Raw genomic sequence first — 24,350 nt, forward strand, 5'->3', positions numbered from 1 at the left:
TGGTGGTCACAGGGCTTACATATGTCCATAAAATACTTATACATTGTGTCTGGCTACATCATCACAATATTGCGGTATTTTGGTGCACTTATATCCAAAGCAAACTAATGATAATTACATCCTGGTTGACCCACATACAAAATAATATTTTGAATATTATACTTATTTCTAATCAGATTTCCTCCATGTTTGCTCTTCTTCCCTCCCCAGAGAGCTCTAGCAGTGCTCTTACCTCACTCAGATAAGACTCAGGAGCGCTGTGGTGGGGTAGTGCCAAAAATGGATGGGCCATCCACCCCGCTTTGCCTTTGAGTGTTGCTTTGGTTTGGTGCTCATTAAACTGGCTGGAAAGTATACATCTTGGAGACTCTCACCTTTTCAAAACTTGGCTGAAACTGGGAAAATGTCAGGGAGAGACAGTGAGCGGTGGGATCACATGCATCTCTCGTCCTCTTGCTGGAAGTGCCCTGGTGTCTAGCACAGCATAATTAACCCTTTGGAAGCGTTAGTGAGGAGTGCAGGACTGCAATAATATTGGAAATACCAAGGGCCCTGTGAGAGATTTTAGCAGGTGTGATAAGATTGCCCTGGTGGTGATGACAAAAGAGAACCAGTGCAGTGCTGTTATGAAGAAGGTGGTCTTAGGGGGTCAGCAAAAAAACTGATGTCAGCTTTTTCCCTGCACATCTATTCTTTTTGGTTTTGTCTTTCCTATTTTTTCCACTACTTCTAAGCCAGGTGAGCAATAAATGGCATTGCTGCTATCTATGTCAAGTAGCAGCTTACATCCATCTAACTTGTGTGTTATTTACTGGCACAGGGTTCGAGATGCTGAAGACAACATGTAACAAATTGAAAACAGAAGATGCTTTCAAGTATGTTATTCTGTTGTCAGCACAGGTTTATGCAGAACTAGCATGAGCACAGGTTTATGCAGAACTAGCATGATTCACCCTTCTTTTTTCCCAAGCAGATTCTTTGTTCAGTCTTGTGCTTCTGAGAAATGTGTGAGGCAACTGGGTTACAAACATGCAAAACAAATACCATGATGATCCACCTGTTTGCTATTTTGGTGCACAAAATAAAGTCAAAATGAGATTAAACTTAATGTAGCCTTAAAAGCAGAAATCGGTGTGGAAGCCCAGGTAACTTCCACGCTGTCTTATGCTTCTGTAAGTAGAAGATATTCTGAAGACATTTGGAGAAAAAAAATTCTGCTTGTAGCTATGTGTTACAGCGAGGCTAGGGCTAGACATGGACTGAAAAGGTTCTTTTTGCTGCTGTGGACATTCTGGTGCTCTGGGCAGCTGCCTGCCTGGCAAGTCAGGCCCTTGGGAAGCTGCAGCTTCTGAGAGAGACTGCTACCAGCTACTTTTGCTAGAAGGGAAGGAGAAACCCTTACAGAGATAGGAGTATCTCCGTTAGCACTTCATCAGCAGGACACACTTAGGCTCCTCTGCTTAATCTTTTTAAGAGCAGCTGTGTCTTGCCCTGCCTCCTTTGGGGGGCTGAATATTGACATTTTACCCTTAGTGTTTTGAAGCTTCAGATTGCTTGTGCAGGGGAGCACTGGAAAGCTGGAAAAACCAATGTGAAGGGTCATCAGCAAAAAGCATGGGCAGAAAAGCCTGAGAGCAGAGGAGAGAGACTAAGTAGATCAAAGACAAGAAGGAGGCAGATGATAAAGAGTGTGGGATGCCTGCTAAATGGAGCAAATATACATGAGTAGTCAACTTAAAGGCTACTTATAAAACTTTTAAGTAAGGGAATATTTGGATTTGCCATCATCTAGCCAACACTGGGTTTTAGTATCCCTTCTGTTTCTTTGCGCTAATTTTTAATATGTTTTTTCCCCCTTTTTTTCCTTCTCTTTCCCCCATCCTGGGAGACATCTGCATGTGCTCATGGCTGCAGCAGAACACTACCTTCTCCTCTTCCTAAATAGACCTTGTGCTGCAGTGCCCCACTTACTTTATACAAAGCTCACCTCAGATTGTTTTCTGCTTCCAAGTGTTGACATTTGGGATTCTTTTTTTCCCAACTTAACATTTGAAATGTTCCAGAATAATTTTGTTTTAAAGTTATAAAAAAGAAAATTCCTGCACCTGCTAATACTAACACTGAACACATAGCACTTTTATAGTAATCTAGATGGTTTAAGAACTTCCTGCATGCATTTCTGTGCAGAGTAACAGCAAAGACAGAGTTAGTAGGGGTATTAAAAGAGAACAAATGAAAGCTAGGGCCTTTTGAGGGATACTGCTATTCAGGAAGAGGGGGTACATGTTTTTGAAGCCAATAGAGGTGGCAGCCTCTGGATGCTGGCTAAGAGAAGACAGGTGAGGAAGAGGAACCTAACACATTAATGACAGCACTGCATTGGTAAAGTTGATTTTCTCTTCATTTAACCAATGAAGAAACAGATGTGAAGTAAGTTGTCAGTGCCTGAAAGTGCTGCAGTAACTGATCCAGACTGTGACATAAGCCTCATGGTCATGTCAGTTTTGTAGCTGTTGGTAAGGCCTGATACAGGTTTTGGCAAAAGAAATGATATTTGCAGCTGGTTCCATTTTGTGAAGGGTGAGTTTCTCTGGTCCTGTTTTCTGGTCCTTTTCTGTTTGGTGGTACCACTTCATGGCAATGATTACCAGGAACCTATCCTGATTTAATGAAGGACTGTCAGGATGTGTTGGGCCATTTGTAAATTCATTTTAGATTGTGTTTCTGAGCAGAATCTATCACCACTGGTGGTAGATATTTTGAGATAAGGAAGATGACAATATATTTCTCAAATACAGTTGAAAGACCCCATAAAAATAGGCTTGTGGAACATGAGGAGGCCATTATATTCTGGTCCACTGTCACGTTTGCTTGGTGTTTTCACTTGGTCATGACTTGTTAGTGATGTTATTCCTTCCCTTATACTAAGCCGTGAGCTGACTATGTCCTCTGAAGCTACAATCACATTTTTAAAGTTTCTTTCAAGTGTCTTTTTTTAATAAGACTCTTATGTGGCCTGATCTTCTATCCATTTGAAAGCAACTTATTTATCACTGCATCTGGTCCTTAGCAGGTAAAAAATAGATTGGACAATATGCATATTTCATTGAACTTCTGTTTCTCACTTTAAACTGTGCCTATCATAAGTTTATCTGTAGCACATTAAGAAATGGTTATTTCTGTGGTGTAGTTTAAAAATTTTTAAACTTTAAAAACTTTCTTTAATTGGAGAAGCCTCACATTTTTTTCCAAGTGAAGTGCAAATGCTTCCAAGCTAACTGCCAATGGACTTGATTCATCTAGTTTTAAGATCTGTTGAGAGATACTGAAGAGATTCCAGGAGTTTGATTACCACACATTGAAAGTGACTGGTCCATTTTATAATGGGCCAAATGTTTTAGACCAACATGCAGAACTGCAGATGTCATGACAATGATGAACATATTATTAAACATTATGTAGATTTGTCATAAACACTTTTAGGGAGTACTTTTTAGGGAGGTATATTTATTTGAGCACACAAAATTGATTAGATGCTGGGTAGATCATGTGATTAGATTTAGAGTTCTGACATGAACTGTCTCACCAAAATCAGTAATACTACATATTCCATTTAAAACCTCATGACTGCTACATTATCTTGTGTATGCACTGAAGAACAGGTAACATTTCTAAATGATAAGAAAGAAGTGAAAGTTATATCTTATTGAATAAAAAATACATAAACCTGGCCCAGAACTAAAATTATAACTAGATGCATATATGTTGATCTGTTCTGAATCATAAGACACTAAGGAATGTCAACTGAAAAGTTAAGTCTTCTTTCCATTTAGAGTATTTTTTTCTGCCCCTCAATTATTGAATTTTTTAAAAAGGCTAAGGCTAAACAAAACCAAATACAAACCGATAAGTTTTGAGGACAAATCTGGAAGAGAGAGTCAACATTTTAAATCAGTCCTGTGGGATTTTGAGATGGAAACCTGAGTTTTTCTAAAATTTTTTGAAATGGAAATTGTATTCAAGTTATATATTAGTGGGAAGGACCTTGTTTTGGCAAGATGCCTTCAATTATTTTGTGCATTTTGACATTTCATGTAGATCATGCCCTAGTACTGGCTGAGAAATATTGTAGATCTATTTTTTCCCTTTCCATAACTGAATTAATGACAAATATCCTTGTTTACCCTGTACCAGCTGCTACACAGTGGCTAGCAGCAGTATCTGTGGCATTTGACAGGAAAATAAACCAGTGCATTTCTTTTCTTTCTTCTTCCTGTTCAGTTTTGTCACATCACATATGAGGTCTCCTTTTATGCTTTTGCATCCAAACTAATGAGGCTGCATTTTGGGAGCTGAAGAGTTGGAAGGAGAAGGGAGAGGAGCAAAGTAATGGAACAAGTCCAGGTACTTGAAAAAGCAGTATACAGGAATGATTGAGATCCATCCTTTGTCTTTGATACATAAATTATCTGAAAGTAGATTTGAATAGAAACTTAAGATTCACAATGAGAGGGATATAGTGCCTTTGTCACATCACTACCCAGCAACATAACACTGAAATTATACTTTGAACTCATTCTTATGTTAAAATGCAGAACTGTTATGGTTCCTTTGCAGATTAAATACATTGCCAAACAGATGTCTTTTTCTTGGTCAATACATTAAAAATCTCCCCTGTACAGTATACTTAGGGAAAAAAGAGAAGTTGAAGTTAGAGCAGCATGCAGGAGAAGCGCTGAAATGAAGAATCCATGAATAGCCTGAACAGAGTTTTCTATTCCTGGAGCTCACAGCTGACTATAGAAAAACTTCTAAAGATTAGAGGAAAGGTTTCTTACTGAAGGAGGAATTTTTTATATTATTAGTTTGTACATTCCTGGATTAGGCTTTTCAGTTTTTTAAAGATGCCTCCATCATGTTACAACATACATACTCTTTCTACAAAGCCTTGGGTCCAGGAGAGGAATGTGTAAGTATTTGCCTTAATCATAATCTTTCTTAGAAGTCCTGCAAGATAAAAAAGAAATGCATATATGTTGCATGATAATTTGATCCAGGTACTTTACAGGTCTTAACTTATTATATACTGATGAGCAGCATTTTGTGAAGTAGGTAAGCAGATATTGATCTTGTTTTTCAGGCCTGAAAGACAAAACCAGAATAAGTGGGAAAAAAAAAAATCTTGCCCCAAAATGCTTAAACAGAAAATTATTGAAAAAAAGTGTCATTATGCATTATGAATCTCAGACAGAGAAAAAACTACTTGAGGTGCTCTTTTGACTGAAGTTGACAGTATTCCAGCAGCAGCAAAACGTGCTTGGCAAAGCCAGATCAGCACTAAAACATTGTACTGAATTTTACTGGTGGAATTACATTGTCACATTTGAACTGATCCCTGTTGCTTGAAAGCATCAGGATTTTGTTGTGTATCCCAGAACACAGATATATACATGATATAGTTGCTCAGTGGGGAAAATCTGGTTTAACTGAATGTAACTGATTAGAGTACACTTGCAGATATGGAAGTTAAAATTACTTGCGTTGGTGTCTGCCATTTATTTGAGGAGTGAACATAATGGAGTCAAACCTCCAATTTAATCTGTAGTCAGCAGGGTTCTAATCTGTTCAGCAAGACTTCAGAGGATTTTTAGTTGGTTGCCTCAACCATTCTGCCTTTCCACATTTGTGGAAACCTTGCTGTACTAGTAAGAGGGTCAGTGCTGATGACTCGCTCTGGCCATGGAAAGTAAGGGTATGATATTACTGTCCCTGTAAACCACAGGTCCTGTGGTGAGGCCTCTCCAGCCACTGACTGCTCTCCGTTCTTGAAAGTCACCACACCGTGGGAAATTGGTGGGAGAGTGTAGCCCAGGGTGTTGAGATCTCATGATTTCTCTGATATTAAGATTAAGATCCTTTCAGGGAACACTTAGTACCACAGAAGACAGAGTACCTTGATCTTTCCTTCACATTAAAGAGCAATTATGTAGAATATGTAGTATGTGCAGTTTTCCTGACATACTGCTGATTTTTTTAGACAAAATCCACAAAAAAATGCGTATTCTCCATAGTGTGGGAGAACATACTTCTGAGAAGGTCAATCATGATTCATTATATAGACATTGAAACTTCTTTCCATCACATTTTCGGCTTGTGTCTTTTCATATACTCTTAGTTGCCACTTCTCAAGTAAGCAGCTAAATTAGTAGCTGAGCTGTAAATAATAGTAAAACCCCTCTAAAAACAATTTTGTTGTTAAAGTGAAGGCATATTTTAAAGTTTCAGTGATTTTCCACTGTTCCTTCTTTAGTGCTAAGAGAGAACAAGGAATTCCCATCTTCATTCATGTACATGCTTTTGGTAAAAAGCTTAATCCTTCAGTGGTAAATATTAAATGCTTTCTTTGAGTTTCCCAGCACCTTTAAGTCCTTCCATCAACTTCTTGAATTGCACCCACTCCACCTTCTCCAAGCACAGAAGATAAACACAAAAGATTTCATGAAATGAAATGAAATGATTTAACAGGGAGGTTTTCTGGGAAGTATTTGAAGACCCATAGCAATGCACAGCACAAATACGAAATCTATCCAAGTCACCCTCTGAAAGCACAGCACCCTCTTAAAGTATCACAGACAGCTTTGGTTGCCCAGCTATCCTCACCTACAACCAAGCAATGGGTTAGAAGAGAAAAAGAACACAGATGCATTAGCAATCCTCAGAAACCTCTGTTCTCCTTGCTTGGTACCGCAAATGACTTAGGTACTGTGTATTGAAACTGATTGCAAAATCCATACCGTGAATCGAAGCTCCTTAAGAGCTTCATGCACATCCTTGCACGGAAGGGTAATTGTCAGTGCTCTGAGCTTCTGTCCTGGAAGTCTAAATTAAGAACAAGCCTCTGGGTTGCTGCTAGGCCTGCAGTAACTTCTCAGGCTTTGTCCTCCTTCTGTAACCAGCTGACCTGAGCTGCCCCCAGAATACAAATCCACTGTACGTGCTGTCAAAACAAATTACTAAATATCAGGCAGCACCACAGAGGAGACAGAAGCCAGGATCTTAACAAAAGTAAAAGGTTGCTCTCTCATGCTTGCTGAGGAATTAAAGTAAACTAAATGCTTTGGTGGGAGGGAAACATTCGCCTTTCACCAAATGCTGCCCTGAGACTTGATCCAGAAAGTAATCAAGTCTCCCATGAGGAGACAGAGTGAGATGTGAAGAGACAGAGTGAGATGTAATGAGACTCTGCCCATGTATCTAAGAAGTGCACTCAACACACAGTGCGTGCAGGCCTTAGGAAAAGGACTTGAAGGGAAGAATTTTCTATTTACATTGTTCATGGTGGAGGCTGGGGACACGTACAAACTGGGAGGAAATTTATGCAAAGAGTGAGAACTTGCTACCTTGTTTCTCCTGTGATATCGGCTGAAGCATGTTGAGAACCCTAGGTGCTTAATGATTGTAGGGCTGCAGAAGGAGTCTCCATCTGCATCAGTAATGGCACTGGGAGCCACCTTGGGCTCTGGGCACACTTTTTTTGGCTTTCCCTGTGTCTCCTGCTGCCACTGCCCAGACCGTGGTGGCAGCAGATGTGGACAGGGCAGCTCTGGTGTCACCAGGTCCCAGGCACCACCATGGTTATGTACCTCCTCCTCCTTGTTGTTCACTGCTCTGTGATGGAGCTGTGTGTGCTGCTGGAGTGATTTGATCCAGTGGTTAAACTGACTTTTTATAAGCACTGTGCCTAGATGCCTTTGGGAGACGTGGGTGAGAAGATGGGACAGGACACTGAGAATGCTGTTTGAATAATAGAAGAATAGCCTCTGGTTAAATTTGTGCTGATAATCCCTAGGGAGCTAATACTGCTTTCAGTTACATGATTTCTTTTTTGCTTCACCTGGGAGTATCTCCCTCACCTTCCACATACTACTTGCACCATCAATTCCTTAGAACCTTCTCTGCTGCTTTCTTATAGGGATGCATGTTGGATCTGAATCCATTACTGCTTAGTGATCTAGATATTTAAAGCTTACTGCTTAGGTTAAACCCCTACATTCTTCTACTTAAAATATTTACAAATGAAAAGTAAGTTAATTTAAAATGCCACTAAGTTAAGCTGATTCTACTTGCTTGAACTAATATCTCTGTATAGTTCATCAGAATTAACCAAAACATGTGGATATGGATGTTTCAGTAGAGAAACAGACAGAATAATAAGGAAATCTCATTTCCGTTTTTAAAAGTCCTAATTATCCTGACAATTAAGAGGGAATCAGTTTTCCAGTAAAAAAACAAATGAGGAAATTTCTTTAATCAGAGCACAATATGCAAGGCCTTCTCAGAATAGTCCAGACTAATGCAGACTTGAATGTAAAATGCCTGTACATAATGAAATAATGGTTTTGAAGAGTCCAGGGATGCTGATGCTCTGAAAGGCTGTGATTTCCCCATAACCTACCTGGTAGCTTTTGAACTCCGTGCCTGTTCCAAAAATTGGCAGAGAGACAGAGATCTCAAAGACATATTTCACCTTGACATATTTCTTGAAAACTGGTGGGGCAATAAGGGAAGAAGTCAGCAGTACTGGGAAGGAGGAGGAGAGATTTGTCACATGGTCATGAAAATATAACTCTGTAGGGAACAAATCTACAGGAGTCCTGTTTTTTGTAAAATATGTTTGTTCTCATTTACAATAGACTAGGCAAGAAAACCCTGCCAGAATTACATGTTTTGTTGTTTTGTTATTTTTTTAATGGTGATTTGCAATTGACTGTATACTTCGTCATTATTTTGAGGAGACTTTGTTGTTTTATTTGATTTAGAAGTAAGCTTACTTACTTACCTGTGCAGTTTGGAGGTACTATTCAAGCACTGTTCTTTGCTCCATTGCATCAGTTTTATGCCATGATTTTACTGAAGACTCCATGATATGTGTCATATAGAGAAGCTGAACACATTTGAAACTGGCATGCCAAATAAAGTATTGGGAGAACAGAAGGCTTTTTTTCCTTGGAGTGGGGAGGCCTGCCATTTTTGTAATGAAACAATTTGGAAACATTCATAAGGTGGCCTCCATGCTGTAAATGGACTTTGGAAAGAGTAGAGGCTGATGATAAATCATGGTAAACCACGGAAATCACTTAATCTATGTGGGGGGCTGGTGAAGGGGAAGAACTGATGGCATCATGTCTTCTAGGACAGATTATAACATCCCAACCAGATTATAAACCTCCTTCCCCTTTTATGCAGCTTAGAACAGTAGTCTCTTTCTTGTAAATGAGGTCTCCTTCAATGAAGAGTGTTGGGTAAGAGTCTGAATTAAGAACATGTGAGGAGAAACAAAAGAACGAAGCCTGTTTAATTAGAATGAAAGAAACTCCCCCCTCAAATCCTCCAATCCCAGTTTAGCAGAGTGTAGGGGTTGTTAAAGCTGAAAGGTCTGACTTGCTGACTTAGGTAAACGCAATGCTCGGCAGATGAAGTCATGCATAATTAATTGTTCTTTGTTGCATTCTTTCCAATGTAATTACTTGTAGCATTCAAGCTTATAATAATTGATGTTTTCTGTGTACTGGAGCTTCAGGACAGCCAATTAAGGCAGTGTAGGTGGTAACTGTGCGGCATCTCTGGCATCTGTTTGTTACCAACATGTGTGCTATAACTTTTTTTCTTTTCTTTACTTGTTTCTAGTGTCTAAAACAGTACATGCAGCTGGCAATTCAAGAAGGTTGTGGTTCTCCTATCACATGTCCAGACATGGTGTGCTTGAACCATGGGACTCTACAAGAAGCAGAGGTATTTACAATTTTTCTTTCTCTCTCTTCTTTTTTTTTTTTTTTTAACTTAAATCCCCCAAATTATCTGCATAATGAATATGATCATACACTTTTTCATCCCTTTAATTACCATTAATGAGCTTTTGGCAAGAAGCCTGACTGACAAGCGGAGTTAGAAATAAACAGATGTTTTCCAAATGTTTTGCTCTTCGTTCCCTCCCTCTGTGCCTTGGGGAAAGGTTTACTTGGCACCTGGACAACCTCTGTATTACACATGCAGGTGACTTAACCAGAATACCCTGTATCCCAGAATCGCTGAGCCTCCATTAGCATTGTCAGTTAAATCATATTTGATTTGACTGCAAACACTGGAATTCTTGCCTCTTTCTTAACTCAAGAACAAGAACTCAAAGTGATGGTACACAAGGCCAGAATTTCTTTGTGTATGTTGATATTGGGCTTCAAGAACCAATTTGTAGTCCAATATAAACACACAAGGATCTGTAGTTGTGTGGAAAGAAAAGTATCTGCATAGCACTAGGTGGAAGTACATCTTAAGAGATACGAAAGGTGTCTTTGTTCTGAAGGCAGATACGGGAGAGGCTGAGAGCTCAGGAGCTAAATGAGATTTAGGCAGAACTATTTGCACACCTGGCATGTTCACAATCTCCCAGAGTAACTGGAAGGTTCAGTTTGCAAGTTAAGGCAGAGAAACTGGAGGGAAAATGTGCTCCTCAGACCTTCTTGCAATGCTTGTCACAATGGGCTTGTAGATGGCTGTCCGATGGCCTCCCAGCAGTTTTCCAGGTGGCTAAGGGATTTTGGCTGGTTTTGTGTGTTCTCTCAGCATTTGGTTGCAGGAATAAAATCAAGGAGAATTAGATCTCCATCCCTGAACTGAAGAAAACCAGTTTGTCTTCTGGGTTCCCTTGAGCCCTGTGTAAACAAATGACATAACTGTGGCAGAAGTATATAATTAGTGACAGTGTGATTCCTGATACCAAAGATGTCTTTTACTCCAGAAAAATTCAGAATTTCCTCTCCAGCATCCATTTCGAACGCTGTGCTTAGCATGGGAGTTGCAACTATGTTTGTTATGGCATGCAGGCATATGGTGGAGCTTTTTTTGGCTGAATCCAGCTACTGTGGAAAGTAGCCAGCTGTTTCCCTTTCCTCCTCTTTCTACACAGACACAGAGAGGGTGTAGCAATGTCTCTCCCATCCATCACACCAGATTGGAGGCATCTAGCCTCTATTGAAATGCATTTTTAAAAGAAAGTTAACAAATGCTAGAAGGAATTCTGCTCTGTTAATCCAGGGTTATGATGCTGTAGGAATTAGGAGAGATATATTTTCCCTTAGTAAAACAGGAGAACACTCCAACGCATGTATAAATGGACCACTAGCTTAATCCTAGGGTGTTTTTGGGGCTGAAGGCAAAATGACTAAACAATCCAAATGTGCATTAGTGTCCCCTGGATGACTGAATGTTCTGACACTCCCTTTTGGTGATGTGCTTGAAACAGAAGCCTTCTGCCTAAATAGCAAAAAAGTCCCCAACCTGGTTAAAATTATTGCTTATGTATTTTAACAAATACCTATTTATTTGAAGAAGAAAACCACTCAGAAAAAAGTGTGAACAACAGAAAGAAAAGATTGACTCCATTAACAATCTACAAGTATGTAATCTATAGATTATGTATGAGAACTCTCTATTCCTCTTTCTTCTCTATGAAGGCTGTTCCTTGTGAATATCTGGCCTTTTAAAGCTATTATTTAAAAACCTATAACCTTATCACATGGTAAAGAATGTGCTTAAATATGGCTATTGTTTGGCATGGAGTACCAGTTAGAATTACAGTTTACTCATTACACACTCTTGGACTTGTGGTGTGAAAGTATGAGGCTTCTCACGTCTGGAGGGTCTGGATATTTGTTCTTTGGCTTCTGGTAGGACAAGGTTCCTCAGCAGGACAGTGCTGTGAGGAATGACAAGTTACCTGTACTGGGGAAAAAAAAGAAAAGTTCGTTTTTTCGACTCTGTGATAGCATCAGTGTTTTGAAAAGGTGTATTTTTCATGTTATGTTCATTTCAGACTATGTTATGACTGCTGTTTATGAGGTACTGTTACAGTTTGGAGAAAAAACAGCAGTTCACACTGTCTTTGTCATGGACATGGTGTTAAATTAGTTCCTATACTTCGGGCTAAATGCTCTTAATTATGTTAGCTAGCACAGTTATTTTGTTTGCTTTTTAAAGTGCCTTTTGGCCTAGCCTGCACAAGAGAGATAAAGGTCAATTTAGGCGTAATTTGAAGTGAAGGAAAGCCTTTTCATTGACTTTTGTGGTTTTGGCTCGAGCTTTCTTCAAGAAGGAAACTGACCAATAATAACAAAGCTTATAAGCATTTATAACACAGTATAGCTATGAAAGTTTCTCTTCTTCCCTCTCTAAAGATCCTTTTTCAAGGCGTGTAACATTTCTCCAGTGCTTTCCAGTGACCTGTTTGTCTTCATCAAGACAAACCAGAATTAAGTCTGGTTTAGCCTCTCAGTAAAACTTTTAAGAGTTTAAATCTAGTTTGGTGCTAAATTATTGGAGCTTTTTCACAGGTCTTGCCTTGCTTCTGGTTCATGTTCTTCTTCTGTTGCTTTTGGGGAATAGAGCAGGGCAAAATTCTGGTTAACATTTTAAACAAAGAATAGAATTTCTTTTTGTATATCACATGAAGAAATGAGCAAGTGTAAATAGTAGGAATGTGTCTCTCTAATACAGTTGAATATTTCTTCAGTGTTTGGGGAGTAAACTGCTTATTCATAGAGTACTGGAGATGTTGGGAATTAAGGCTTTACTTTCAGTCTCTGCATCCCTCTGGACCCAAGAAAAAAAAATTCCAGGTTTTTATTCTTGAAGTGCTGAAAGTGAAAAGTCATTTGAAGTAGAAAATGGTACTTTTCAGTATTTTAAAAACGTATTCTCTGAAACTCCTCTGGTTTGTTTTTTTTTTTCTTTTAACACGATCTAATTGAAACTTTTATATTCCCCAGCTGTCCTTTTGTTTTGACAAATAGTGCATTCAAACAGAAGGAATTGTTCTGCTAGAGTGCTTGAAATCAAGTGCAATCCTAGGTCATATCTTGACCTGTTACATCTAGATAGCAGCTGCTTGTAGTATAGCTGTCTTTAAGCAGAAATAAATGAGGGGTAGTCATGGTAAGACAGTGGTTTTGGCTACAGGCTCTGTTTCAAATAGCTGGTTACACACAAAAAAAGAAAGTTTAAAAACAGTCTTGTTAAATAAAATGTTTGTCCTTTCGAGCTCTAATGGTACAATAAACAAAGATGATTTTGATTCCTTCCTGGAAGCAGAAGGTAGAAGGAATGTTTTATGTTAATGCAGTTCTCTTAAATAGTGCAGACTTCTGTCTGGAATATTTCTGTCTCTCTTGGGAACTTGCTCCATTGATTTAATTGGACCAGTTAATACCCCTAATCTAAATAAGGGGTAATTTATCACAGTTTGAAATGGTTTTGCTCGATGTGAGTCCAATCACCAGTGTAAGCTATGAACCAGGATAAGTCTCCACTGCATTCAGGGGTTTCTAATGCAGTACTCACTTGGATAATGTCTAGGAGATTACGCTTTGCTCTTTCTGATTTGGATCAAAACTGTGAAGTAGTCAGTAAAGGAGGTACTGATTTGGGCCCTCCTTTTGCCTCTTAAGTTTGTAGAGAATTACCCCTTTGCATGCAGTGCAGATTCTGCTTATTGTCCCTCTGTCTGTGTAAATACAGGATCTACACCAGTGCTAACCTGACAGAGGGTTGTCAGCACTTTGTAAAGTGATGCTGGGGTCACTTTGTACAGTAACCCAAATCTTAGAATTCTTAATTGCATTATATTCCATACATAGCCGAACAAAAATCCCACTGGGAGTCAGTTTAAAATGCCAGTTTTATTTTTAATTTGAAAATTGGTTTACATTTTTCTAGGGGATATTGAAATGGTAAAATGAGAAGGAATGTGAGAAAATGTTGCAGGCTGACCTATCTTTTTCAGAGTCAAAATGAAAATGTTTGATCTTATTTCCTCATTTTTAAATAAAATGGAGAGCAAACGAGAACCTTAATTTTGTTTTTATTTGTCACTAAATAAGAGAAGAGCTCCTTAATGGAGAAAATGAATAATTTAGTATTTCTTTATCACTCTAGTGAGCATGGTAGCTGATGAAGAAAGCTGTGGGTGTAATTTCTAGCAATAAAGAGATTGAACTCCCATCCCCCTTTCAAAAGCAAACCACAGCCCCTGTTGAAATTGTTTTACACTGCTTGCAAAACGAGACAGTGCCTCTGTGAGTAGAATTTTGGTAGAGGTGGACAATGCCACCCTTTTCAAACTGCTGTTGCTGCTACCAGTGCAGGATCTGTCCTTGCTCCCTGTCTGCTCAAGTGAGAGGGAGAAGCACTTGTCCTGGTCAACTTCTCTCCCTTGACATTATCGAGGTTTGATTCATGTGGGTGTGAAAGGAAGTAAGGTCTATTCAATTTTCTTGATTGCCTCCTTACATCTCCCTTGAAAGCCTGAGAATAGGTGGAGTAGTGATTTTCCCTTTCCACTGTGGTAGCCAGTGTTTAAAAACAGGGGAGTTCTTCCTTGGGTCTTGGTTGCTGCACTGCCTGTAACAGTTTGCCCCTCTGTCAACTGAACAAAATTATTTTGAACCCTTTCATATTTCTTTCTTTGCTCTTTTGTCTTGTGTAGTAACAGCACCCCTGGTTATCATACCATGCTGGGTGATCTTTTTGGATGCTTGGCAAGGGGCCAGCTGGAGCCCTTTGTGGTAGTAAGCCTTCAGAACTTTGCTTTTTTCCATGGATATTTTTACTTTCAGTGAATGCTGCTGTTCTTAGCAAGAGCTCTTGTGTGTTCTTGTGCTCTATAACAAAGTACTTTAGCTGCAGATGTTGCTTATAGGGTGTAGAAAATCAGAAAACTTATTTCAACTCCTAACAGTCTGATTAGTCTCAAGATATTTTCAGGAGAGGAGAGTCCTAATCTTTCACTAAACCCCCCAATATAAAAAAAAAAATCCCCCAAACTTGTCCTGTAGCATTTCTTCCTCCATTTCTGATGTGCTTGTGGTCTTTCTCTTTTGGCCCTTTGCAATCTGCTGGGTTGCTGTTTTGCTACCTCCCCAGATTTCCATCCCCTGACCAGCCCAGAGACATTTGTGGTTGTGCAGGAGAGAAATGGACACCCAGGTAGAGCTCGAGAAATTGTCTGGAGATGAGCATTTAGACTGATGCCAAGTAGGAGGAGATAAACACCAAATCCCCTTATCATGCTTATGGCTGTCCTTCTTGATTAAGTGTAAGTGAGATTAAAAGTTCACTGAGGAAAGGATTTGCTGTTTTGGTTTGGTTTGGTTTGGTTTTTTATGGGGACCTGATGCTCATGTTTCTTTCTTTCCTTCTCCCTTTTTTTTTTTCAGTTGAATCTGTGTGTACAGCTTTGATGTGGCACTGAATTCAAGCAGCAGCAAATTGCGCATTCTTTTCCTCGTGCCTAAAAATACTAAATCTATGAGAGATTTCTGCTTAGCACCTCTCAGATTGATGACTGTGTGGGAGTTATCAGGACCTGGTCTTTCGAATCTGGGGAAAATTAGTGACAGGCTGCATATGTTCAATACCAGAGCTGCATGCAGAGAGGGGGAAGCTGAGCTATGAAGAGGGTATGTAGGAAGAGGAGTGGGGCCAGGTGAAACCAGTGGGAAAGGCTGGCAAAGCTCAAATCTTCCATAGGAGAATGGGAAGCCTTCAGCACTGGCTCTGCTTCCTATTGAAATCTACAATAAAACTCCTACGTCTGCTCCCACTGTAATCAAAAAGGCCAATTTTTAATACATGGGAAATTCTGGGCTTGATAGATCTGCTCTTGAAAAGATTGTTTGTTAAAAGCCAAAGCAAGCACAGAAAGACCCCAGACAACTAAACAATTCACTTGAGTGGCTCTTACAGCACTGAGACTTGCTGTTTTAGTTTAGTCCTAATGAAGGAAAATTTGAAGTAGTTGCCAATGCTCACCCAGCTAGAGAAACGCATATGACTGTTATTGTTTTCCAAACTATTTAGGTTTGAAGCTGCCCTGGGGAGGAGTGGGCAATACTGAAATAATATGTCTTTGCTGAAACTGCCAAACTTCACTCCTTTTACCCTTTCGTTTAGTTATTATTTATTTTCAAAGAGTGTTTTAGCTGACTTCTGATGAACAGGTGAAGAGTTTCCCAGGAAACTCTCTGTGTTTACAATCATATTAATGTAATACTGTTTCATATTAAAAACAGTTTACATGCTAAATTCAGAAACTGAGTGAGGACAGTACTTTGACTGTGGGCAGATTTACTAGACTAAGAATATACTCTGTAAAGATTTGTTTGTGTTTCCTATTTTGTTATTAAATCCTTTGATTTCTCCAACTATAAGCATCTTTTAAGCATCTTTGAACACTTAAATCCTGACATAATTTGTATTCATTTTTGTATAATACTGGCTTAGGTTAAATAAATGATCCAAGCATCTGCTACAAAATGCAATGTTGTGCAATCAAGTCCAATTGATTCGAGATCTTAATAAAGCAATTTCATATTTAATAATACAAATGTATTTATTATTTTCTTTTTTTTTAATCTATGAAAGGAAATGTGTTCACAGTATGATATGGAATACATATTGGATTTTTGTTATTATATTTCTTCTCATGAATACTGTATCACACAATCCAGAAGGGGAGCAAGGACCAGTGTCCACTTCACTGAAGGCAAATTTTGCCTTTTGCAGTAATCTGAAGGATTGTGGTGGGTTACTGGATGAGAGTATCCCACTGAATGAGAGCCCTTGGCTTCAAAGTTCCACACTGCCTCACAGTGCTTCAAATGATCAGGTCTTGTATTAGTATCAGTCTGGGTTTATTTTCAGTAAAAGAGAAAGATATCTTCAGTGCTGGTACAATATTACAAACAGATCAGACAAAGAGAATGATCCCACATTCTGAATCCAACAAACATGTAGCTCCTGAACTGTCTATGAAGTTTCTTTTGAATCCCTCCTTACCCTGTGTGCAGGTTTGCTTATTAGTTTTAAATAGGGCACTTGGTTTTCTTACGTAGACTGTTAATTGGAGATTAGACCATTTAGCCTTTCAGGCTGCTAGTTTAATTATGGTAATGTGTAAAATGTATCAGTAAAGCCTGATTGTCTGTGCCAGCTAAATATGTTATCTTCAGTCCAGTTCCCAGTAGGCTGGTGTGTGTCTAAGTCAAATTCCAACAGCAATGGCATTAGTTGCCTCAGCCCACACCCCATAAAGTGAATGAAAAATGGAAACCAGACTGGCTTTTATGTTCCTGAGAGCTAACTGACCCCTACCATTAAGACTGGGAGACATGAATGAAGAACCATTCATTTGGGCAGTATTCTTGTGCATGAACAACATGCTACAGTCTCCAAGGCTGGCAACATGTCACCCTTTGTTACATTAAACTAACACGAAACTTAAAAGCCTGAAGTAAATACTGAATCCACAGAGAAGGCTTTCCTATGCATGATAAGAAAGATGTGGGCTCATCTACTAGGCTGTGTTGCTGAAATAGGGGAGGTCAAGAACTGCTTTAAGTTTTGGTGAAGGAAGTCAGAGTACAGAGGAAGGTGGTGCTGAAAGCAAGCAGGAAAAAAAAGGTGGATTTGAGAGCCAGCTCAGGAAAGCAGGTGTGTAGAATATCATGCTTATTAATTTTTTTAAGTCTGTGTTTCTAATGATTTTTCTGTGTGTTTGTTTCTCATTTCAGATTGCCTGTTTGGTGCCTGTTGACCAGTTTCAGTTGTACAAGAGGTTGAAGTTTGAACGAGGTGTGAATGTTTTTATTTCTATTACCTTCCTTTTTACAGTGTCAGTGGAGGTAGCACTGCTACATACTGCAAAGACAAAGCCTGTTGAGTGAGTTGAGGAACAGACAGAGAAGATGTCTTTGTTTTGAAATATTTTCACTAGATCTCACTGTGCTCCAAGACAAATTTGAAATTCTTTCAGTTTTCCAGAATCAATAAAGTGGCATCTTACTGAATTATCAGACTCTTACTCAAGCATGTGGGCAACGCTTTCAGATTGTGAGCCTGAGGCTCCATCGTTCTTCCTATAGCATGCTCATCCTGAGTCCTTGAGGTGGTGGTTGTACTGTTAGAACTAGACAAGCTGCTAGAGGCTGGTGCAGGGCAGGGCACACAGTCCTTTTATACATCCACAGGGATCTTCAGAACTTCTGGGGGAGACATACCCTGAAGTGCAATGTGGATTTTTGAAAGCATCACTGAAAAATAGATTTTATTCTGTAGAAGCCTCATGTGTGTTCATCTAGTATAGTTGTTCTTTTTTTTCCAGAGGAATAATAGGTCCCCTCATTACTGAGTAAAGCCTATTAGTAAAGAAATTTGAAACTGATGGTCTCACTGGGGCCAAGCTTTCCTATTCCCAGAGGTCAGCCTTCTGCATCTGGAGATGATTCCTTGCCAAGGCTGAAGAAGAAACTTGCTAGTTAGAAAGATGAGATCTCATTCCTGCTTTTAAAGACTGATACCAACTTGAAAGTCTCATTTGGAAGCTGAAGTGTTTTTCAAAGGACTCACTTCATGGTAGTTTGCAGAGTGGTGTGTCTGGGACTGATTTGCCCTAACTCTGCCTGTTTTCAAACTTTCCTTGAAAGACTGTGCTTATATTCTTGCTTTGCATGCATGCTTAGATGCAGGTGGACTAGGAATGTGTAAGACAGTGCAGGGGTTTATAAAAATTAGGCAAAGTAATGCACTTGAAAAGATGGTCATATAGAAGAACATATAGGTTTTTATAGGATCTAATCTGACATGAGTCAGATGACTTCATGAGCACGAAGTACAAAAACTTCAAAATGGGGCATGCTCAAATATGCCCCAGAATTCATAGGAGAGTGCAGATTTTAGCTATGATTTGCAGGCACTCAGGCCAAAAAAAAAAAAAAAGAAAAAAATCCCAGTCTTTGCTATCATTTTTTATTCCTCTCTCTTATTATACCACCTTCTCATTTATCTTTAATTCCTTAGCAAGTCCCTCTGGTCCCTAAGCCCATTGGTGGCTTATCTACAGTCCTAGACAATGGAAATCAGAGCTTGTTAAATTACCATATTAAAGAGTTAAGGAAGAGAGACATTCTTGCAGTACACTAATCTGTTTTATAAAACCTTTTTTAACTGAAGACTCTGAAACGAATGTTTTCTGGTATCTCCTCCTCTATAACTAGGCAAAGCTGAACTCATGATCTTCTGTCCAACTCACTGTTACATCTCTTTTTTTTACTGTCTCCCACACACAGAAGCCTGAAACTTGTCTATTTTTGAAATCCTCCTTCCCTTTTCTTTCTTGCTTAAGTCTGACAAATTCTCCTCTACCTCCGCTACCTCTCTTCATGATGATTCTAAGATCTGTCCTTGCTCCTTTATAGTGAGTAAAACTCATATCTAAGCAGCAGATTTGGACATAGCTTTTTGCCTTGCTTATTGGCCCCAACAATAAATCCAGCTTACTGATGTCTGGGACCAACGATTCCTGCTAGCTAAAGCTCTGACCTGGGCACCCAGCACTAATACCAGCCCTGGCCAAGACCTTCTGCCTGTCCTGGATTTAGCTTTGTCCCCAAGGCTGACCCCATTTTTGGACTCATCAATTGGACTTGGCTTATTAGCTTCCGCTGGCCTGAAGCTCTGTTCTCAGACCTGAGCCTCACCTGCCAAAGCATGCTTGCCCTGACCAATGAGAACACTTGTCTGCCAGTCTTCTTCTGAAGCCAGCAATAAACCTTGATGATGGCTCCTGCTGGGGAGAAATTCTGACCTGGAATCTGCGCAGGGACTCCCGGCAGCCTGAGATCTGTTGTGTGTCTTATGTCTGTGTCAGCCTTAGCACAACCTAGCCTTTTTCAAACCTAGCCCTCTTCTCCCTTAAAATAGGGAGGTGCTAGGGTGTCCTTCATGACTTTTGTTCTGATCAACATAGCTCTATAACTTCCTCTATTCAGACCCTTCTTCTCTCAGCTTTATTCAGTTGAGATATGGCCTCTTTGCAGAGTGCACTGACAATATGCTGTTCTCTTGTGGGTTTTGTGTTCTTAGAATGCAAATATTCTCAGGCTTTAAAACAAGCTTTCTCACATATCTGTATCTTCTCTGCATCCGGTTAGGGCCAAGCCACAGAGCTTATGCACAGAATATTTTAGTGAAGAAATAGGAATTGCTCTATGTCTATTAAGGATGGGGCTGATGTCAGCCCCTATCAGAAGTAAAGAAATAGAGGAATAGTATGTGGTTAGGACACATGCATTATGTTTCTGTTTCTATGACAATTGTCCAGTAGGCTGAGTGGTGGATGATGAGAATTTCCATCTTATGCCTGATGGAAATGTAGTCCATTTTAGAAGGAGGTGTTCCTAATATTCTGTGAAATAGAATCATAGACTCATCCTCTTAATGAGTACCTCTCCTGAGACAAAAATTCTTTTCTTCAGGGTGCTGCATTTCCCTTGTCTGCCTCCCACATCTGACCTGCCTGCTCACATGTTTTATGAAAACTGGCCATATCCCTGCCCAGTGCTGGCATTGTTTGGGAAGACTTTCCTCCTGAGAGTGGAGTGCATTGTGGCTGAACTGGCTGTGGGGAAGCAGGGGAAAGTCTTGGAAGAGAAATGGCCCTAACCAAAAGATGGAGCAACTTGTCAGAGCAGGATGATAGCCTCTTCTATTTTTTTTTGACTGAGTCTTTTTAGATTTTTCTGGTTTCATTTGTACTCCATGATAAACCAAACTGTATGAGACAGCAAGGATTGGAAAACACCCATCTGTAAGTTTTTTGTAAAATGGAGGAAGTGGGAGAGGAGGGAGTTTCATCTCATGAATTACATCTTACTGCAACAAATTGCTAAAAAACAGTGAGATGCAAAAACTCCCCTTCTCCCAGAGATGTCAAAACCAGATGTCCTGTCTTTTACCCAAAAACAGGATAGGAGAATTTAGGTTTCCAGAGTTAAGTATGTTAAACAACTAACTGCAGGACCTACAATTTATCTCATTTTAACTGCTCAATGTCAATAGAAAACATACGGAACCTACTGTGTCCAAGATTAAATTCAATAGTGAGCACTAGGCCATGGCCTTACCCAGTTCAGAGCTTCTTTTAAGACACACCGAAGAAACCAACAGAAATAATGGTTTCTCAGTTAGGACAGTACTTTTAAAAAGTATGTAAAAATGACAAATTACTTGTTTGGTCATGCCTCTCTTCTCTCCACAAATGAAGCTGCAAGCTAATTTGTTCTGGCTTTCATTCAGTGGAAAGCAAAATCCTTGTTTGTGTTTGGAGGCAAAGGAAACATGGGCAAAAGAATAAGAGGAAATAATGCAACTAGATTCATGAAATGGTTGAAGGTAGGTGGTACAGCTGTTTTGCTGGCACTGCCTAAATTATGGGTAACAACTTTTGACATGGATATAGAAATTCTCCTCATCTGTTGGAGCACTCTGGCACAGACTCAGAAATGACCTGAAGTCAGAGCATTGAGTACCTGTGTGTCGTGCAGCCAGCAGAGAAGATGATCATCCTTCTGTGGTTCCAGCCAAATTTTCCAGAGAACATGTATCTGAGGCTCTTGTGCAGCCTTTTATTTCAGGAGGGACAACATTTTGTCTGCTGGAGGTACATTGTAATGGCTTTTGCCGTCTCACAGTCAGGGTTTCCACCTGCTTCTGAGACATGCCCTCCATCTAACTATTCGCAGTGGTGGTACCAGAGAAGTCCCGGGGAAGGATGAGAGACGGGTAGCTCCTGCAGGCACAACAGGTCTTTTCTAGGGAGGCTCTGCAGGGTGTGAGTGTTCAGCTGCATCTCACGGACTTGAGCAGCAAGTGAACAACAGTGAACGTGTTTCCGCTGGGTCTTTTGTTGCAAGTCCAAATTCTTTGAATAAAGCTGAGGAAAGGAGAGAGAGACTCAATATTTATCATTTGCTGCCATGTGGTGATGACTGTAACTCAGTTCCTCCACCCCAAATCTTGACTATTGTTCTAAGCTCACTACTAGACAAAGTGTGATGACATCATACAGTGAATATTAATTGGAGTTTGCAGATAGAGGGGAGTAAATAGGGCATGGAAAGCGACTGGAAATTAATTTAATGACAGTCCTTCTGCTGTTTACACAGAAGTTACTGCATGGCTTGTACCTGCGAAAGACACAGAACACCCTAGTGTTACAAAAGGCACGTGCTTGTCAGCAAGCAGCCTTAGGTTCGTATTTTGGACCTCCCTATAAAAAGGGAAAGATATGCTCTGTGTAGTGTATTTCTATTCTTGTGATGCTTTTAGTGCAGCAGCCTTAGCAGAGTGCAACTGCAGACCTGCCTAAGGAAGAGTAGGCTCAAATCCCCGTGGGCGTGGGTGTGGAGCGCTTTGGCTTCCACACCCGCTTGTAGAATTGGGTCTGGTATGCCTAGGCACATGTTCCTGGAATGAAAAGGAGGCTGTATAAACAGTTTTGTTTCTCTCTGTGTTGCCTTTCAGAAGTGCACTTGGACCCCCAGAGAACATGGTGCCCCACGGCCGACTGCCAAACGGTGTGCCACATTGCAGCAAGCGAGCCTAGAGCACCGGTGCCGGTGGAGTGCCCGGCTTGCCACCTGACGTTCTGCTCCTCTTGCAAGGAGGCCTGGCACCTGCAGCACCTGTGCCAGGAAAACCAACCTACTCCAGTCCCAAGCGAGCAAGGGTAAGAGGGGAGTCCGTGGAGGCCATACATTCTTTTGGTTCTTTTTGTCACAGTGCCCCTGCTTAATATTTATAAAATCCCTCCGTAGACAAACCTTAACTCTCACACAGAGTGTAAATTTCATGCCCTGTGAAAAACCTGATTTTAGCTCATTTTGCTTAGGTGCAAATAACCCATTGACAAGCTTGGATAACTCATTAATGTACAGAAAGAAAGCACTTTTGTGCTTAGATTCTGTCACATGTCTGGCCCTCCGTCTTTATTTTCAGAATCAGATTTTGTTTAGTTGTGTGTTCAAAGTTTTTGATCATTTTTTGCAAGAACTGAAAGACTTAAAATCTAAGCATTCTGCTTGCTGGAGACTTCATTGGATAAGGAGTTGCCAAAAAGCTCTTGCCGTGATTTTTCTTCTCCAGGTTGGATTGAAGGCTTTGGTGGAGTTTCAGCTGATTTTGTTCAGACAGGGACAGTGCTTTGAGTTGCATAATCCAGTCCTGTTAACTGAATTGTGCAAGCTGTCTGCAACAAAGTCCTAAGTTGTAATGCTATAGGTAGTTAATTTGTGGGTGTAGTGAGGGTTGGTTTTATGTAGCATAAAAGAAGAAGGCAATGGAGTTTCACTTTTATGTGATATTAATATCTTACACCTAGTAGTGAGGATATGTCAACGTATGGTACTGAACATAAGAAGCTTCCCACATTTGAGTGCATTAAGACAACAGCACTAGATGCTCTGGAAAATAAACCCAGTGTACTTTAGGCAGTGGAATATCAACAGTAATTGCATTTAGATTTCACTGTGATGTTTCCTTGCTCTTCTAGATCCCTTATTGGAACAGAGACAGAGGCACCAATTAAGCAGTGCCCAGTTTGTCGGATCTATATTGAGCGAAACGAGGGCTGTGCTCAGATGATGTGCAAGAACTGCAAGCACACGTTTTGCTGGTACTGTCTACAGAATCTGGATGTAAGTGCTGCAGGAAAAACGCCTAGATAAAGAGTAACGGGGTTGGGCTTAGTGTGAGGCCCCGTCCAAACTCTTCATTCATTCCTTGCTGTCCTAGCAAACATCTTGGCTTCCTTCAGCTTCTGACTCAATTGCTTTCTCATCTTTCACCCAGTGCTTTTATTTGTATCAGTATCCCTTTTTCCCCCCGAAGGGTTATAGCCTCATCTGTGGGTCCCATGCTAGTTCTTTGAGGGAAATAAGATGGACTGGTTGCTTTCTGGAGGTTCTTTCCAGCAACACCTTGCTCTTCTTCCCTCTTCCAGTAGTTAAAACCCATTTGCTTGAGAGTGAGGGAAAATAAGTGTCTTCCCCCTGCTTCAACAAAAAAGGACACAGCCCGTCCAAAAACTGGTATGATACTGGTTGAAGTGAGTTGTTCCATGGTAGAGTGCTTAAGAGCTCATGGACTGTGTTTGCTGAAGAGACTGGTTGGTTGGGAAGCTTGAGTTTAAACATGTTGGATTATGAGCCTGGATTGTGAAGTGCCTGTTGGTTTCTCAAGGGTTGCAAACTAGTCTCAACTCGTGTGGACTTGAAGTTTCCTAGCAGGATTAAGAGTCCCGGAAGTAATGTGCTCGTGTCTATGGCAGTTTGCCTTTTTGGCACAGACATCACTAATAACTGTGGGAGTGTGAAAAGGACTTTACCAAGCTCTTGAAACAAAATGTTATGTGCTGCATGACTTTTCTTGTCCTCTTTTTTGTACTGCAACTCCTGTTGCAGGCA

General features: G+C 40.2%; 1 protein-coding gene across 7 annotated transcripts in view; it reads left to right on the forward strand.

Annotated features, from left to right (window-relative positions):
* The window catches only part of RNF144B (ring finger protein 144B), a 104,756-nt gene that overhangs the window by 63,987 nt on the left and 16,419 nt on the right, over positions 1-24,350 (forward strand). For 6 of the 7 annotated variants that reach the window (XM_017808545.1, XM_017808544.1, XM_017808542.1 and 3 more), the window contains 4 exons: positions 9,688-9,792; positions 17,622-17,682; positions 22,411-22,615; positions 23,438-23,582. In XM_017808545.1, the coding sequence (XP_017664034.1) occupies positions 9,688-9,792; positions 17,622-17,682; positions 22,411-22,615; positions 23,438-23,582 (516 nt within the window). Of the gene's footprint in view, positions 1-4,281; positions 4,405-9,687; positions 9,793-17,621; positions 17,683-22,410; positions 22,616-23,437; positions 23,583-24,350 lie in introns of all 7 variants that reach the window. The other variant, XM_017808547.1, reaches the window with a different exon arrangement.

The sequence above is a fragment of the Lepidothrix coronata genome, unplaced genomic scaffold, assembly GCF_001604755.1.
Source record: "Lepidothrix coronata isolate B3197 unplaced genomic scaffold, Lepidothrix_coronata-1.0 Scaffold23, whole genome shotgun sequence".
In the NCBI taxonomy this organism is placed as follows: Eukaryota; Metazoa; Chordata; class Aves; order Passeriformes; family Pipridae; genus Lepidothrix; species Lepidothrix coronata.